Source organism: Chiloscyllium punctatum, chromosome 5 (assembly GCF_047496795.1).
Source record: "Chiloscyllium punctatum isolate Juve2018m chromosome 5, sChiPun1.3, whole genome shotgun sequence".
Lineage (NCBI taxonomy): Eukaryota > Metazoa > Chordata > Chondrichthyes > Orectolobiformes > Hemiscylliidae > Chiloscyllium > Chiloscyllium punctatum.
This window is the reverse complement of record NC_092743.1, coordinates 138,377,148-138,396,672: the sequence shown is the minus strand read 5'-3', so window position 1 is coordinate 138,396,672 and position 19,525 is coordinate 138,377,148. Positions and strand designations below refer to the sequence as shown.

The following is a 19,525-nucleotide window of genomic DNA, read 5'->3' as shown; positions in this document are numbered from 1 at the left end:
GATAGAGTGCAATGTTCTCCATTGGTGGTGTTAGGTTTCAAGAAGGACCAGGAGGCTGGTGTGTTTAACAATTCAGGAGGTGTTCATCACTAATGTTTGTTCATTCATTCATGGGATGAGGTCCAATATTTATTGTCCATCACCAATTGCCCAGAGGGCAATTAAGAGTCCACTCACATTGTAATGAGTCTGGGCAAACCAGGTAAGGATGGTACTTTCCTTCCCTGAAGGACATTAGTGAACCAGATGGGTTCTTCCAACAAGGAACAATGGATTCATGGTCATCGTTAAATTCTTAATTTCCGACTTTTATTGAATTCAAATTTCAGCATCAGCAGCATTCGAACACCAGTCACCAGAATATTCCCTGGATCTCTGCATTAACAGGGCCATTGTTTTTGGTATGGACCAGGCTGGACCCCTCAAAACATTTCCAGAAAGTAACCCAAACCCTAACTTTGCTAGTTGTCTTAAGTGGGTGTAACATGGATATTCCAGGAGTGGAGCAGCTGGTCAAACCACAGAGTTTTAAATAGAAGCGGCATGGTGGCTCAGTAGTTAGCACGGCTGCCTCACAGCACCAGCGACCTGGGTTCAATTCCAGCCTCAGGCAACTGTCTATGTGGAGTTTGCACATTCTCCCCATAACTCTATGGGTTTCCTCTGGGTGCTCAGGTTTCCTCCCACAGTCCAAATGTGTGCAGGTTAGGTGAATTGGCTATGGTAAATTGCCCGTAGTGTCCAGGGACATATAGATTAGGAGTGTTAGTCATGGATAAATCTAGGGAGGTGGATTACTCTTTGGAGGGTCGGTGTGGGCTTGTTGGGCCAAAGGGCCTGTTTCTGCACTGTAGGGAATCTAATTCTAAGGCAATTTATTTCCAAGATTACTGAATGAAACACAAACAAAAGAACACAGAATACCAAATAACTTATTCAAAAACCCGGCAGATCATCCCAACTTAATGATGTTGTTCCAAATACTTGTAACGATCCCCATAAACACCCCTTTGCACAAAAAGGTAAAATCAAACCCAAGGTCTTACAGGAGGGAGAGAGAGGACCAGCCTGGACCTGCTTCTGTGAGTACAGCAGCTTCCAAACTGCCTGACTGCTTTCAGTGAATAGCCAGACCAAACCAAACCAGAGAAAAGCCGAGCTGAAGAACTGACCACTCCCCTTTCATTGTACAAGTGTTTGCTTTTAAACTTGAAAGCCCTTTTCCTGACGCAGTATCTGTTAGCTATAATCAAATTGGCCCTAAAACCCTTCAACTCAGACTTTTCAGAGTCTGTTGTCTTTTACAATCTTTCTGAAACAAATACCAAGGACAACATAACCTTGTTAAAGGTGCAGCATCATCACACCTCCCCCTGGAGTTTGGTTACAAACTCTTGTGCAAGCTACACATATTGTCACCTTCTCCACAATTTCAGAGTTGAACTTTTTGGCTGTTACCTTCATTCTTACAATGCTATAGTGGCTTTTGTGTACGTAATTTAACACACAGTTCCTTAGCATTGAGTCACCCTCATTCTCTCCAGGAGACCTCCAGCTTCTCTGGGAAATTCTAGCTCCTGTATGACAGTGTGACATATGGCTTCAGTTCTGAAGTTGTTCCTATGATATTGCCACAAAGTACCATGTCCAACACTTTCAATAGCAGTGGATTGTTTCTAGTGCACTTCCGAACTTATTTGCATTATTGGAGAGCGCTCCACTTGTTGACAGTAAGGACTATTTGTAGTCAGCTCATTTGGCAAAGTTAGAGAGTTCATCATCATGCCCATGGAAGTTGAATTGCTGACATTTAATTGTATAAGTCTGAGCTGATAGTAACAACACCCACCTCTGCATATGGCTCGTATGGCTGAAATATTGCAGTCAATGGTCTGTGGTCTGTTAGTGGGGTAAATTCCCAGCTGCAGAGGTATTGTTGGAATTGTCTAATGCCAAAAGTGATTTTAGACCTTCTTTATCTCTCTGTGCCTTGTTCATTTCTGCTGTGTTTATCGACCTTGATGCAAAAGCTCTTGGTTTCTCTTCACCATTGGGTCACAACTTTGAGAAATGACTCGTCTCACTTCATTGCATACTAGCTGCAAGGGGAACTTTGGGTGATAATGGGTCAGGACTTCTGACTTCAATTGAGGGCTCTTCCTGGCTTGTGTAAAGATGCTTTCACGTTGACCTTTCCATCCCCAACTCGTGTTTTGGCAAATTAAATTGTGCAACAGCTTGGGAATGGTTACGAGGTTTGGGACGAACCTGCTATGGTAACTTAGTTAGCCTAGACATGACAGTAGTTGGTTTCCATTTTTAGGAGCTGGTGCCTCATTCATGACTTCTACTTTTGAAGATGACCTGTGCAGTCCCTCTTCGTTAAAGATGTGACCTAAATTGTTAATGGAATATTGAAAAACCTCACCTTTGACCTTCTTCACCCCATGTGCCACTTTCTTCAAGTCTCTGTAGAGAAGCAGCTTCACATGGAAATGTTCTTTTTCATTTCTCATGTGATTAAAATAGCATTTCGGTGACACTGGACTCCTTCCAATCCACTTAAAATCTCCTTCACGCCACTTTAGAAATAATACAGGTGCAAGTGTGATTCCAAATGGAAGTCTCTTGTCTTTGATTCGTCCTTTATGTGTTACAGTCATCAAGAACAGTGTGACAACAGAGCTGTGGTAGCCACACTGGTCTGTACAGCCATCTATGGCTTGGGCCTGAGAGTGGAAGACAGTCATCCTCATCTGTGAGGGACTGTCAATGAGGATGACAATTGTCAAGTACTTCTGTGACTCAGGATCTATATTCACCTGGAGTTAGGCTTGACTAAGAAAAGCTGACCTCCAGCTAGCCTAGCAAATAGGTAATTGATTAAAGGGAAAGGTCACTGCTCAGAACTCAGTGCCAGATTAATAGTGACCATAGAAACACTGCAGGTGTGTATTGAACCATTTTTTGTCTTCTTTAGTACAACAGGCATGGCCCAATCTCTAGGCGAAAGTGAGGACTGCAGATGCTGGGGATCAGAGTCAAGGTTAGAGTGGTGCTGGAAAAGCACAGCAGGTCAGTCAACATCCGAGGACCAGGAAAATTGACGTTTCAGGCAAAAGCTCTTCATCAGGAATCCTGCTCCTTAGATGCTGCCTGACCTGCTGTGCTTTTCCAGCACCACTCTAATCATGGCTCAGTCTATCATGGGTTCAACCAGCAATCTCTCAAATTCTGCTTTGATCATTGGCTTTTGCATAAGGCACTGATCCAGCCTTGCAACATTTTGCTTGATTCTCATCCTTGATTTTCAATTGGACAGAGATCTTTTCCATGCTTCCCAGATCTCCATTGAAAACAAAAGAATTGTGATAGATCAGTTTCAGATTCTGAAAAGTGATCTACTTCACTCTCGTTGAGTTAGATTTTCTCCAACTATGTTTTTTCCCAATAAGGCTGGAAAATTTCTTTTGATAGCGTGTAAGGGTAACTCTTTGGTCCAACTGTATCACTGAACATTCATAACAATACAACACCATGAAGGCACTTCTTCACTTCTGTATCTTCTTAATACAATTTTTGTGTGTTGCAGCACAGTGTGACTCAGCTGCTTCTGACAAACAATGAAATTGCCACTGCGGTGTCCACCTCTATTCTTACTGGGTTATCATTCAATGACCCAATATTGGGTTGGTGTCCCCAACAATGGCCAGTATATATAATAACAGCTCCTCGGCACTTTTCTTGACTCCCTTTTTGTCCCCTGTATACTTTTACTCTTCATTTTCTATAATTTTTCCATACATTCATGTTCAAATACTCCGATTCAATGTGCCCTTTCTTATTGCATACAGCTTCCCCATACCAGCAATTTGCCACCTAGTGATCTGTTTTTCTACTCTGACACCAGTTTTGAGTTTGTGTTGGCAATTGTCTCTCTTGTGAACTCTCGTGATCACGCTGAGCTGTTGAGCTTTTCATTGCTGTTAGTTCCATTAAGGCTGCTATTTCTGATGCGTGCTTTCTCTCGTTACCTTTCTGTCAGTAATTCTTCTAGATTGCTTCTCATTGTAAACCACACACCAGTCTGTCTCCGATAGTATCACTGACTTTGTCTCCAAAGTCATAGAGTTCTGCTAACTTCTTTAAAATTGCTACAAACTGGGAGATAGATTCACCATCATGCTGTTTGTGCTTCTGGGATCAGATCCTTCTGATACCATCAATGGTTCTGTAGGATTCCTGCTATTTAGAGTCATAGAGATGTACAGCATGGTAACAAGCCCTTCTGTCCAACCCGTCCATGCCGACCAGATATCCCAACCCAATCTAGTCCCACCTGCCAGCACCCGGCCCATATCCCACCAAACCCTTCCTATTCATATACCCATCCAAATGCCTCTTAAATGTTGCAAATGTACCAGCCTTCACCACATCCTCTGGCAGCTCATTCCATACATGTACCACCGTCTGCGTGAAAAAGTTGCCCCTTAGGTCTCTTTTATATCTTTCCCCTCTCACCCTAAACCTATGCCCTCTAGTTCTGGACTCCCCGACCACAGACAAAAGACTATTTATCCTAACCATGCCCCTCATAATTTTGTAAACCTCTATAAGGTCACCCCTCAGCCTCCGACAGTCCAGGGAAAACAGCCCCAGCCTGTTCAGCCTCTCCCTGTAGCTTAAATCCCCCAACCCTGGCAACATCCTTGTAAGTCTTTTCTGAACCCTTTCAAGATTCACAACATCTTTTTGATAGGAAGGAGACCAGAAGTGCATGCAATATTCCAACAGTGGCCTAACCAATGTCCTGTACAGCCACAACATGACCTCCTAAATCCTGTACTCAATACTCTGACCAATAAAGGAAAGCATACCAAACGCCGCCTTCACTATCCTATCTACTTGTGACTCCACTTTCAAGGAGCTATGAACCTGCACACCAAGGTCTCTTTGTTCAGCAACAGTCCCTAGGACCTTTCCATTAAGTGTATAAGTCCTGCTAAGATTTGCTTTCCCAAAATGCAGCACCTCACATTTATCTGAATTAAACTCCATCTGCCACTTCTCAGCCCATTGGCCCATCAGGCCAAGATCCTGTTGTAATCTGAGGTAACCCTCTTTGCTGTCCACTACACCTCCAGTTTTGGTGTCATCTGCAAACTTACTAACTGTACCTCTTATGCTCGCATCCAAATCATTTATATAAATGACAGAAAGTAGAGGACCCAGCACCGATCCTTGTGGCACTCCACTGGTCACAGGCCTCCAGTCTGAAAAACAACCCTCCACCACCACCCTCTGTCTTCTACCTTTAAGCCAGTTCTGTATCCAAGTGGCTAGTTCTCCCTGTATTCCATGAGATCTAACCTTGCTCATCAGTCTCCCATGGGGAATCTTGTCGAATGCCTTACTGAAGTCGATATAGATCACATCTACCACTCTGCCCTCATCAATCTTCATTGTTACTTCTTCAAAAAACTCAATCAAGTTTGTGTGACATGATTTCCCACGCACAAAGCCATGTTGACTATCCCTAATCAGTCCTTGCCTTTGCAAATACATGAACATCTTCAGGAGTTTTGGAACTCTGGATTCCGTGACATACCATATGCCTCTGGAGGTGGAAGGGTTAAGACCTGGCCACATTGACCTGATGTATTTGGCAAAAGAACAGAAAATACATGAGCAATTTTTTAAAAAACTGCATTGGGTGGATGGGATATGGAATGCACTGCCTGAAAATGTAGTGGAGGAAGATTGAATCATGGCTTTGAAGGGGGAGTTTGATTGACACTTGAGAGAAAGGAATTGCAGAATCATGTTCAGATGGGAATACCAGAGTTGGTTTGGCAGAGTACTTGCTCAGACATGAGAAATGGAGTGGCCTCCTTCTGTATTTCCATGTGCTGGAGTATTATCTTCATCCTGGAGTTCTCTCAGCATGTCCGAATGCATTGTAGCATTGTGTAATAATGCTATATGTTACATTGTAGCAATGTGTAACAATGCTATATGTTATATTGTAGCATTGTGTAACAATTCTATATGTTATATTGTAACAATATGTGACAACGCTATATGTTATATTGTAGCTATGTGTAACAATGCTCTCTATTATATTGTAGCAATGTGTAACAATGCTCTCTTTTATATTGTAGCAATATGTCACAATGCTATCTGTTATATTGTCGCTGTGTGTAACAATGCTCTCTATTATATTGTAGCAATGTGTAACAATACTATATGTTGTATTGTAGCGTTGTCTAACAATGCTATATGATGTACAAATCACAGTAATTTTTAGTCACTTTTATTTTAGTGACTTTTCACCTTTCTTTAATAGATAAAGTTATAAAGTCATTGAGTCATACAACACAGAAACAACTCTTCAGTCCAACTCGTCCATGCTGACCTTCTTCCTAAACTAACTTAGTCCCACTTGCCTGCATTTGGCCCATATCCCTCCAAACTTTCCCTATTCATGTACCTGTCCAACTGTCTTTTAAATGTTGTAACTGCACCTGCATCCATCATTTTCTCTGGCAGTTCATCCCACACATAAACCACTTTCTGTGTAAAAAAACTTTGCCCCTCATGTCCTTTTTAAAACTTTCTTCTCTCCCTTAAAAAGATGCGCGGTAATTTTTAACTCCCCACTTTAGGGAAAAGACCCTTGCCATTCACTTTATCTATGCCCCTCATGATTTTATAAACCTCTATAAGATCATCCCTCCACTTCTTTCACTCCAGTGAAAACTTCCCAGCCTATCCAGCCTATCTTTATAACTCATTCCCACCATTCCCAGCAACATCCTGGTTAACCTTTTCTGAACCCTGTCCAGTTTAATATAGCAGGGTGACCAGAACTGTACAGAGTACGCCAGACGTAGCCTCACCAACATCCTGTACAACCTCAATATGACATCCCAACTCCTACACTCAAAGGTCTAAGCAATGAAGGCAAGTGTGCTAACTGCCTTTCTTAATCACATTGTCTACCTGTGATGCAGATTTTAAAGAATTATGTACTGAGCCCCTGGATCTCTGCTCTACTCCACTACCTCAGGCCCTTCCATTAATTGTATAATGCTGTCCTTGTTTGTTTTACTAAAATGCAGTATCACACGTTTATCTAAATAATACTCTATGTGCCATTCCTCTGATCATCAGCCCAATTGATCTGGATCTGTTTGTAATCTTAGACAACCTTCTTCAGTGTCCATTATACCACTTAATTTCTTTATTAACGATTCTCTGCTTGTAGGGAATTAAATATTGTTTTGAATAACATTGTAAGGCTGGTATAAATTTAAGTTTTGGAGGCGAGTTAGTTTTTATTACAGAATCAAAATAAAACTAAGAAAATGTTTAATGGTCCAGTACTTCAGCTTTATCATCTCTTTCTTACTGTTTGTGTGTTTTTTTTAAATCCTCAGATACTGAAATTCAACTCAGGCAAGACATGGTGTTTTGTCAAAGTTTAGTGGCTGCAGTTTGTGCTTTCTCAGAGCAACTATTGGCTGCATTACATCAGATGTATGACACCAACAGCGAATATGAAATTCAGACACAGGAAGCCAGTAGAAAATGGTTGGAGCAAATAGCCAACGTTGGGATCCTCTTCAACTTCCAGTCACTACTCTCTCCGAATCTGGTAAGGTGTTCTGATGTCACATCTAATTTATATCATTAATCTGACTGGTGTGACTGATTTAAGATGTATTCAGTTCAGAAACGCCTCCTCCAGTTTCAAAACTGAGTACATCATAAATTGCAGGCACTTTTTAAAAAAAGGTAATTAGTGGGATCTGGGCTGGGCCAGGACTTGCTGTCCCTAATTGCCCCTGAGAAGGTGGTGGTGAGCTGCCTTCTTGAACCACTGCAGTCATCCAACAGTCCAAAGATGTGCATGTTAGGGTGGATTGACCATGCTAAATTGCCCATAGTGTCCAGGGATGTGGAGGCTAGGTGGATTAGCCATGGGAAATCCATGGTTACAGGATTAGAGGCAGGGAGATGCTCTTCAGAGGGTCAGTGTAGATCCATTGGGCCAAAGGGCATACTCCACACTGTGGGGATTCTGCGATTCTATGATACACTTCTTAGGTTGGTATCCAGTGCATAATTAATTCACGCTAAGCAAAGAACTCATAGATCGAATAGTTTAGCTGGTAAAAAAACATAAGAGGTCACCTCATAGAAAAAATGTATATAACTACAGAAACCTGCACGACCCTGAATTTTGTGGAATAAAAAGTTGAGGAACCTCCTATGTCAGGTGTTGCTGTGATTAGGAATGTAAGGGAACAGGAATCAGATATTCTTCCCATTGGATCTGCTCTGTGGTTTAGTTAGATTCTAGTTGATTTACACCCCAGATCTATTTGTGCTTTATCTCAATATACCTAGGTAACCTTATCACTGTACACGACCTTAATCTGGAAAGCATTGATTGACTCAACATCTAACCTCATGATACTTATCATATTTATATCTTAACACATGATCTGGTGAGTAAATTACAGTCATAATATTCAGACACTTCAGAAGTATGCAAAATATTGCAATGGAATCATGATTTGAAAGTCAATATTTAGTTGGTAACTGCAAAGGAAATTGGTTTCTTGGGAAATTATATCTAAAACTGAAATGGAAACTTCAGATTTGAAGACAATTGAAATGAGGTAAAAAGACGTTGGTCTATCCTAGTTCAGAGTCTCGCGGTGCAATGAAAATAATTGAAGAAAGATGAATATAAAGGTTGTAGGAGCAGAGATGATAGATAAAAAGCGCTGCCACTACCTCAGTCATTTTGAATGAATTGATTGACCAGTACTGACCAAATGGTGCACAGGTTTGCTGCTGAGCTGCTAACAGTTACCAATCTGTGGCTAAGTCCTCGAATAAATGGAGCTGAAACGCTGCCTGAGGAAATTAAGAGCTTTCAAGGGCTTTGTGTTTGGGATTGGTGCCAAGTAATGCCTGAACAGGCTGAAGGGTGAGCAGCTGAATGGGTACCTTACCCATCTACCATTTTATGGGGTCACAAGTCAAGGATGGGCAGGAAGCTTAGGGAGTTTCCCTTTCATTTCACCACCGTGATAGAGTCTAGAGTCCACAAAATCATGGAATAATATGGATAACCAAGTTGTCATCTGTGGTTCTATACTTTTCCAGAGGCTGCACTGTTGAGGCAATCATTGGAAAATCATAGGAATTGATAAACTTCTGCTCCTACTTCTTTTGATCTTAGCCACTGCAACATTCTGGCCAACGTAATATCGGGGCAAATTAAACCACAGACAAAATTAGAATACTTTAATTACTGGCTGTATTTTCAATGCTGTGTCCTGAGGCATCAGTTTCATGCAGAGTCTTACATGGTGAGAAACAAATGTGGCTGTGGGTCTCAATAGAAAAGAGTCAAACCACAGGGATTTCTATCAGTTCCAAATGGAATTGTGAGTTATACTTCATCGAAGCATTTAGCCATCTATCAGGAACTCATAAATAGCACAGATTGACAAAAAAACTGCATGTGGAATGTGCGTCACACAGAGTACACAATGTGGAAGTCTGTGTGTGAGAATTTTGAAGTAATTTCATGCTGACTTTATTCTCTGCCACTGGACTGTATTCCTCCCGTACCAGGAATAAATACATTTTCAAAGAATAGAAGGATCAGATGGAAAATTGGCACGCAGAAAGTCACGTGAGATGCAAGGATCCCCATGTGCTGATGTGTCAATGATTTTGCAGATATGCCACTTGCATGTATTTCGGACACATCCCTCATGTGACCTTTAACACTGGTGAAAGCGAATTAAGTTTGTCACTCAATGCTTGTTTTGTTTAAAAATTTCCTTTTTCACTTTACAGAGACAGACATAAGATCTCATCGATTGATGAAATTGTGTTCTCATTGTATAAATTTACAATTAAGGACAGGGTGTGCAAAGGAACGTTGCCCAGAATATAAATAAATTGATGTAGTGCTTTTCAGGAACAAGATTATATTTTTACCTTCACATACATGGTTCATGTCAGATTTAGATTTTGAAATATAGGACCATGTTTCAAACCTGTTGAGTCAGCTCTACTATTCTGTTGATCATCAACCTCCAAGCTGCTTTCCTGTCCTATCTCCGTACCTGTTAGTTTTCAGAAATCTTTTGATTTCTGTCTTCAACTTGCTCAATGATCAAGTTACCTCTGGGTAAAGAATGTCAAAGATTCACCAGCCCGCAAGTGAAGAAATTCCTCCTTATCTCAAGAATCATAGAGTCACATAGCATGGAAACAGACCCTTCGGTCCAACTCACCCATGCTGATCATGTTCCCAAACTAAACTATTGCCTGTGTTCAAGTGCCCATATCGCTCTGAATCTTTCCCATTCATGTACTTATCCAGAAGTCCTTTAACTACCTGATAGTTCATTTCATACTCAAACTACTCTCTATGTAAAAATGTTGCCCCTCATGTCTTTTTTAAAACTTTCTCCACTCACCTTAAAGATATGCCCCCTAGTTTTGAACTCCGCTACATTAGGGAAGAGATCCTTGCTGTTTGCCTTATGTATGCCCCTCAGGATTTTATAAACATCTGTCTCAATCTTAAATGGTCTACTCATTATCCAGAGGTTATGTCCTCCGGTTTTAGACTCACTAGCCAGAGAAACAGCTTACCTACATCTGCCCCCCCCTTGCACCCAGAAAGAATTTTGCTAATTTTAATGAAATTACCCTTCATTTTCTTTTGGAACTCAGCGAAATACAGATCAGTTTCTTCTCATAGGACAATCTTGTCATCTCTAGAATACATCTGGTGAACCTTCCAATGTACTTCCTCTTAGTATCATAGAGTCATAGAGATGTACAGCACGGAAACAGACCCTTCGGTCCAACCCGTCCATGCCGACCAGATATCCCACCCCAATCTAGTCCCACCTGCCAGCACCCAGCCCATATCCCTCCAACCCCTTCCTTTTCATATACCCATCCAAATGCCTCTTAAATATTGTAATTGTACCAGCCTCCAACACTTCCTCTGGCAGCTCATTCCATACATGTACCACCCTCTGCATGAAAAAGTTGCCCCTTAGGTCTCTTTTATATCTTTCCCCTCTCACCCTAAACCTATGCCTTCTAGTTCTGGACTTCCCGACCCCAGGGAAAAGACTTTGTTTATTTATCCTGTCCATGCCCCTCATAATTTTGTAAACCTCTATAAGGTCCCCCCTCAGCCTCCGACGCTCCAGGGAAAACAGCCCCAGCCTGTTCAGCCTCTCCCTGTAGCTCAGATCCTCCAACCCTGGCAACATCCTTGTAAATCTTTTCTGAACCCTTTTAAGTTTCACAACATTTTTCCGATAGGAAGGAGACCAGAATTGCACGCAATATTCCAACAGTGGCCTAACCAATGTCCTGTACAGCTGCAACATGACCTCCCAACTCCTGTACTCAATACTCTGACCAATAAAGGAAAGCATACCAAACACCTTCTTCACTATCCTATCTACCTGCGACTCCTCTTGGTGACTAAAATAATACACAGCCCATCAGACTCTACTGGTTTGTCAGGCATGACCACCACTTGATGAAGCTGTGCTGACTCAGCCCTATTTTACCATACACTTCCAAATACTCCGCTATGTTATCCTTAATAATGGACTTTAAAATCTTATCAATGACCAAAGCCATACTCCCCGGCCTCTAGTTTCCCGCCTTCTGCCTCCCTCCCTTTTTAAACAGGGGGGTTAGATTAACCGTTTAGCAATTCTCTGGCACCCTCCCTGACTCTAGTGATTTGTGAATGATGACATCAATGCCTCTGCAATCCCCTCAGCTATCTCCTTCAGAATCCTTGAATGGCATGGTGACTCAGCAATTCGCACTTCTGCCTCACAGCATCAGGGACCTAGGTTTGATTTCCACCTTGGGTGACCGTGTGTGGAGTTTGCACATTCTCCCTGTGTCTGGATGGGTTTTACAGTCCAAAGATGTACAGGTTAGGATGAATTGGCCATGCTAAGTTGCCCTATGGTATCCAGCGCTATGCAGGCTAGGTGGATTAGCCATGGGAAACTGGGATTACAGGATAGGGTGGGAATCTGGGTGGGATGCTCTTTGGAGGATTGGTGCAGACTTGATAGGCAGAATGGCACCTTTCCAAACTGTCGAGATTCTGGTCTCCATTATTTATCCACTTAGCTTCCTCAGCACCTTCTCCTCAGTGATGGCCACCCTCCTCTGCCCCCTGACTCTCTTGCAGTTCTGGTGTGCTGCTGGTGTTATCTACTGTGAAAACTGATGCAAAGTACCTGTTCAGTTCCTCCACCATTTCTTTGTTTCCCATTGCTACTTCTCCAGCCTAGTTTTCCAGCAGTCCAATGTCTACTCTTGCCTCTCTTGTATCTTTTAAAATCTAAAAAATTCTTGCAATCTTCTTTTCTAGTACTAGCTAGCTTACTCTCACATTTCATCTTTTCCCCATTCTTATTACATTTTTAGTTGTCCTCTGCTAGTTTTTAAAGGCTTCCCGATCCCCGGCTCCCCATTAATCTTCACCATCTTGTATGCTTTTTGTTTTGCTTTGCTGTCCCTGACTTTCTTTGTCAGCCATGGTTGGCTCATCCTCCCTTTGCTCTATTTCTTCTTCCTTGGGATGAATTTCTGCTGTGCCTCCCGAATTGCTCCCAGAAACTCCTGCCATTTCTGCTCCCCTGTCTTCCCTGCTGGGCTCCCCTTCCAATCAAATCTGGCCAACTCCTCCCTCATGTCTTTGGAGTTACCTTTACACAATAGTAATACCATTCCATCTGATTGCAGCTTCTCATTCTCAAGCTGCAGGGTGAATTCTACCATGTTATGGTCACTGCCCTCTAGGGCTTCCTCCACCTTCAGCTCCCAAAACAACACTGTCTCTTACACATCATCAAATCCAGAATTGTCTGTTCTCTCGTGGGGTCTACCACAAGCAGCTCCAAAAAAAAATCTCACAGACATCCTACGGATTCCTTTTCTTGAGATCCATTACCAACCTGATTTTTCCACTTCACCTGTGTACCCCATGATTATTCCAATAGTGCCTTTCTTACAGACCTTTTTTATCTCCTGATTTATTTTCCTCCCCATATCCTGAGTACTGACAGTACTCAACTCCCATCAGGACCCTTTTCCTTTGTGGTTCCTCAACTATACTCAAAACAATTCTCGACCTTCCGACTCTAACTGATTTCTCGCTATTGATTTAATTTCATTTCTTACCAACAAGGCTGCCCTGCCTATGTGCCTGTCCTCTCGAAAGGATGTGTAATCTTGGATATTTAGTTCCCAGCCCTCATTCCCTTGCAGCCATGTCTCCCTGATACCATGACATTGTACTTGCTAATTTCGATCTGTGCTACTAGCTCATTTACCTTGTATCGTATACTGTGCACATTTAAATACAACACCCTCAGTCGTGCGTTGACTGACCCCCTTTCATAGTTGTCCCCTTATCTGCGATCAGGTTCCTTTCAAGATGAGTGTGTACACCATCTCCAGGGAAAACCAATTTTTCACTGTGGTTTTCAAACACATGCTGACTCTATTGTGTGTGTGTGTGAGTGTGTGTGTGTGTGTGTGTGTGTGTGTGTGTGTGAGAGAGAGAGAGTGTGTGAGACAATAGCTCCTTCTCTGATTACTGCTGATTATTGTTAATTACTACTAGCATCTGACTAAGGGAATAAAAAGGATGTTGAAAGCTCTATTAAAGCTTGGAAGATTATATTACAGAAAATATGACATTCTGTCTGTGCATATTTTCCCTTTCAACATTTGGAAATTAACCCTATCATTTTGAATGAACAGTTACTTCAGTTTAGTGACCTCTTGATCATTATATTTCTGATCATTTGCACTGCAGAGTTCACTATTCAAAGGAATTGAATTTTGATTTGCAACTGCCTGCATGATTAGAAGGGCAAAACTTCTACAAATATATAGAAAGATTGATGCTAAAGTAGGTGCTGCCCTCGTAGAATGTGAGACTGGGATTTAATATGGAAATTTCAGTGACTTTGAACAAGAATTTTGTATCAATCTTCATGTGAGAAACATCTCAAGAACAGTAGAAAATCAAGAGACTAAAGGAAGACAAGAATTTAAAACAATTAATAACTCTGAAGGAATGATGATGTAGCTCCCAGCTGAAGTGGATGGAGCTTGGAGGGGATTTTAAAGGCAATGCAGTTCCCATGTATCTGCTGCCACTACATTCAGAGAGATTTCATCATAAGACCATGTGACATAGGAGTTGAAATAAGACCATTCGCTCCATCGAGTCCACTCCACCATTCAACCATGGCTGATGGGCATTTCAACGCCACTTTCCCTCACTTTCCTCGTAGCCCTTAATTCCTTGTGAGATCAAGAATTTATCAATCTCTGCCTTGAAGACATTTACCGTCCCAGCCTCCACTGCGATCATGGCAATGGATCCCACAGGCCCACCACTCTCTGGCTGAAGTACAGGGGGATCGGGTCTGTCCTTCTACATGCATCAGAAAGTTAGCGTGCAGGTACAGGAAGTAATTAAGAAGGTAAATGTAATGTTGGCTTGCATTGCATGGGGGATAGACCATAAAACCAGCGTTTTTTACGGCACGTGTAAACTGCAGGGTGAGACTGCACCCTCGGTACTGTACTGTTTTCTTTGCCTTCCATAAAGAACAGTATACCTGCATTGAAGCAATTCAGAGAAGATTCTCTGGACTGAATCCTGGATCAAAGGCTTTGCCTTGTGGTTGAGCAAGTTGTGCCTATAGCATTGAAGTTCAGAAAAGTGAGAGATTAGATTAGATTACTTACAGTGTGGAAACAGGCCTTGCGGCCCAACAAGTCCACACCGCCCCGCCGAAGCGCAACCCACCCATACCCCTACATTTACCCCTTACCTAACACTACGGGCAACTTAGCATGGCCAATTCACCTGACCTGCACATCTTTGGACTGTGGGAGGAAACCGGAGCACCCGGAGGAAACCCACGCAGACACGGGGAGAACGTACAAACTCCACACAGTCAGTCGCCTGAGGCGGGAATTGAACCTGGGTCTCTGGAGCTGTGAGGCAGCAGTGCTAACCACTGTGCCACCGTGCCAATCTTATAATGTCTATGGTTCTGAGGGAGGCTTGACCTGTTAGTTTCTAGGAGAATATTTTGTCTCTTGGGGAAATCTAGGATGAGGGGGCACTGTTACAAAATAAAAGGTCACCTCTTTGAAGTGGGAATTTGCTATGTCTTTCTCCTTCTGAGTGCTCCTCTGCAGGGAACAGTGGAGGTCAGGCCATTGAATCATGGCAGAGTGGAGTTAGGTTTTTGGGTGGAGTGGAAGGTTTTGAAAGACAGGCAGAAGCAGAGGGGTCAAGGCCTCAATTTGACCAACCATGGTCTTTTTGAATGGTGGACTGGGCTTGTCCTGATCAGCATGTTCCTGCTCCTGTTCCTACGGTGTTGTGTTTAGGAATTCCTCTCATACTCAAAAAGTTGAGCTTCAGACATGTCCACAAATCCTTCCAGAACCTGGTAAAGGGCATACGTTTTTGTGAGGTGTATTTGAATATAAAGGCTTTCCTCTCGATGGGTCACTGCACATATGAAGAAGGTAGTCTTTAGATTGTCGAATAATAAGGATTATTTACATATATCAATGTGCACAATTTGCACATCGATATTATTAGCAATAAATTCCTGGAATCCCAATAGTGCAGAAAAAGGCCATTTCGCCCATCCAGTCAATACCAGCCCCCCATAGAACATTCCATTCAGACCCACCCCCCCTAGCCTATCCCTGTAACCCTGCATTTACCATGGCTAACCCACCTATCCTTAGTCACCACAGACAATTCACCCTGGCCAATCCAGGGGTAAGCTACAGACATGGGGAGAATGTGCAAACTCCACACAGACAGTCACCCGATTGAACCTGGGTCCTTGGCGCCGTGAGGCAGCATTGAGTCACTACTGATATATGGCTATATTTCATGTACCTTGATTGCTTTACAGTTACTTGGAAAGGTGGAAGTCTGCCAAGGTTTTTTGGAGATCTATGATATGTTTGGTATTCATAAGATGCCAATAAAAAGTTGAAAGTTTGTGAATACTTGGCAGAGACAAGTCGTAAATGTGCAAGAAAAGGTTGGCAGGCAGAATGCTATATATTTGGTGGCAATGAATCTTGAAGAATATAATGAAATTGCTAAGAATGAATCTGAAGATGCCAGAGTGAAGTACCTTTTTGACAAAAGGCTACAGTAATCATGCAGTAGCTGAGGTCTAGAACCATTCACATTACCTGATATAAAGTGCAGGAAATCCTCAGCAGTTGCTTCTGCTCCCTCACCTCATCAGTGCTATGTCATAAAAACCTTCAAAACAAGATTTGCTTACCCTAAAACATAAGAATGCCTTAGGAAAACTAGACAGTTGGTGGTCTCATTTTAGTCACTCCAGCTGCAGACGGAACAAATTGAATGACTCTTTAGAGTTATACAGCAAAGAAACAGGCCTTTTGGTGCATCAGGGCGATGCCAACCCATCAGATACCAAGCTACAGTCTTTCTGTTTATCTGCGCTTGGTCCAGAGCCAGAGACAGGAGTGCTAGAAAAGCACAGCAGTTCAGGCAGCATCTGAGGAGCAGGAAAATCAACGTTTCGGGCAATAGCCCTTCATCAGGAATAGAGGCAGGAAATGGAGAGGATTCCTGCCTCTATTCCTGATGAAGGGTTTTTGCCTGAAACGTCGATTTTCCTGCTCCGCGGATGCTGCCTGACCTGCTGTGCTTTTCCAGCACCACTCTGATCCAAACTCTGGTTTCCAGCATCTGCACTCTTCACTTTTGCCCAGAGCCAGAGATAGTTAGCAACAAATGAGGACTGAGATTAAAAATAACTGAGAGGTTCTTTACATTTTGCAGGACAGGTAACCATCAATCTTAATGGCCATAAAGATGATCTTCTATCTTAATAACAGCACCTTATGATTTACATTGACCTTTTTCCTTGTATATTTGATTTGAAAAATTGAAAAAAGTACTGTTTACAAAACAGTGCTGCTGTAATTCCTGCAAGTATGTTTTGAGTTCTTGTGCTTCTGGATGCCCAGCTCTAAGTGATCCCAGTTCTGAGGAAGGGTCACTGGACCCGAAAAGTTAACTCTGATTTCTCTCCACAGATGCTGCCAGATCTGTTGAGCTTTTCCAGCAATTTCTGCCTTGTTTCCAAGCAATCCCAGTCTAAGCCTCTGATTTTCTTTTGTTTGTTTGAAAATGTCTTCTAGATGGATGAGCAGGCGATGCTGGAAGACACTCTGGTTGCACTGTCTGACTTGGAGAAGGTCACATTCTATCTGCAACAGTCTGAAGAAGACCTACTGGTGGCAAGTAAGACCCTTTCCTACTAAAGTGCAACATCCAACATGAATTCTAATGAAATCTTGTCAAAGAAGCCAAGTGGAGCTCAGATATATGACTCATTTGGAGCCTTATTATTGAATCATGAACAGCACCTCCTGAGGTTTTAACATATTCCTTTGCTGGGGTGGACCTTTAAAGACATACAGCTTTGTTTAAATTATAAATGATCTATTGAGTAGATGGACATGTTTATTAGGTGCAGGAGGAGGTCATTGAATCCCATCGAATTTGCTCCACCAATTTATAAGGTGACGTCTGACTTGATAGAGGCAGCAACTTTGCTGCACCTCTCCGGCACCTTCTGCCTCCACTGTTACTCAAGAGTTTCTCTGCCTCTGCCCGGAAAATTGCTCAACAAGACTGCCTCTGAAATAAGGCTGATGTCCCGTCAGCAAATCACGCTGTATTTACACATGGACAGTACATGACACTGACTCAGCCGCACAGAGCCGGATCCTAGAGTCTCTCTGTTCGGGACATGTTCTGGGTAAGGCTATGTAGCTGCCTTCATGCAAGTGGTGTTCCCAAATCTCAGTCGGTCTGGTGAGGGTGTCCACTTCCATTGGAATGCCCTGCAATCCATATGCTCCACATTTTCCAATGACAAAGCCAGTCGTAGTGCTTGTTGAAGTCCAACTGTTCTTCAGCTACAAGGCACTCTTGCATAGTTAGATCATTAATCCCACTCTATGGCCACTGAAATAACTCCACGAAGGCTGGTATTCCATCACTAAGTCACCCTTCATTTACACATGCAGAGCACATACCAGCCTCCACTGTTCCCTTGAGAAGAGTTGTTCCAAAGGCGTCTAATTCGCTGCAGTCAAAAATTCTCTGTATCTCCACCTTCTTAGGGAGACCATTTGTTTTTGAACCATGTACCATAATCTTTAGCTGTACATTAAAGGGAAGTATCTCAACATTCACCCTGTCCAGTCCTCTCCAGTGGATATTTTAAAATGTTCACCTTTCTTCTTCTAAATTCTAATAGATACAGTTAAAGTGACTGTTGGCTAAACGTTGACTTACTAACTTTGTCGGAATTGTGTTGTATAAGGTAATTAATACCTGAAATGATCAAGAGATAAACTTCAGACATCAGGTTGTAAAGGACTGTTCCTTGGGGGAGCAGTGTTACGGTACCAGTGGTCAGTGTTAGGATAATGTGGCTATCAATAAATGTAAAAATCACACAACACCAGGTTATAGTCCAACAGGTTTAATTGGAAGCACACTAGCTTTCGGAGTGCCGCTCCTTCATCAGGTGGTAGTGTCGGGCACAATTGTAAGACACAGAATCTATAGCAAAAGTTTACAGTGTGATGTAACTGAAATTATACATTGAAAAATACCTTGGTTGTCTGTTGAGTCTTTCATCTGTTCGAATACCATTATCGTTTCACTTTTTTCATGTGTAAATCACAAAACCTTTTTTTTTAAAGTTACATTCTCAGGTTAACTTGTAACAATTGGTGTTAGCCAGATAATGTTGAGGGTATTAGCCCCCTGTGTTCTCTGTCTGTGCCATAATGTTTAGACTGATTCTAATCTAAAAAATGAGTTAACAGAGTCTTACAGGGATTCATGCAGTTTTTGAGCAAAGTACAATGTAACTCTGCAAGTACAAATTCATCCCACAAACGTATGTGTGTGTGCGTTTGTGTGTGTGTGTGTGTGTATGTGTGTGTGTGTCTGTCTGTCTGTCTGTCTGTTTGTCTGTCCGGGGTGGGGGGTTGTGAGTGTGAGGGAGAGTCTAAACCTGTTGGACTATAACCTGGTGTTGTGTGATTTTTAACTTAGTACACTCCAGTCCAACACCAGCATCTCCAAATCATCAATAAATGTGTGCATCCCCAGTAAGTTGAGCCTGATGTCTCACAAGAGACTATCATGTAATGTAGATGTACGGTGGCTAGCTATTAAATACTCTGGCCCAGTCAGTGAGGTCCTCATCTTATGAGGAAAAAAAAATCCCTAATCACTTCAGAAGCCAAATACCATTGATCAATGTGTCTGTACTCAATAACAGAGAAACCTTCTCAATCTCTGAGGAATGTTTTTGATCCT

The 19,525-nt window shown here is 42.3% G+C and overlaps 1 protein-coding gene across 3 annotated transcripts in view; it reads left to right on the top strand.

Annotated features, from left to right (window-relative positions):
• Positions 1-19,525, top strand: part of prex2 (phosphatidylinositol-3,4,5-trisphosphate-dependent Rac exchange factor 2) — a 339,323-nt gene that overhangs the window by 240,874 nt on the left and 78,924 nt on the right. For all 3 annotated transcript variants that reach the window (XM_072571479.1, XM_072571478.1, XM_072571480.1), the window contains exons 32-33: positions 7,440-7,657; positions 17,323-17,425. In XM_072571479.1, coding sequence (XP_072427580.1) covers positions 7,440-7,657; positions 17,323-17,425 — 321 coding nt within the window. The remainder of the gene's footprint in view (positions 1-7,439; positions 7,658-17,322; positions 17,426-19,525) is intronic.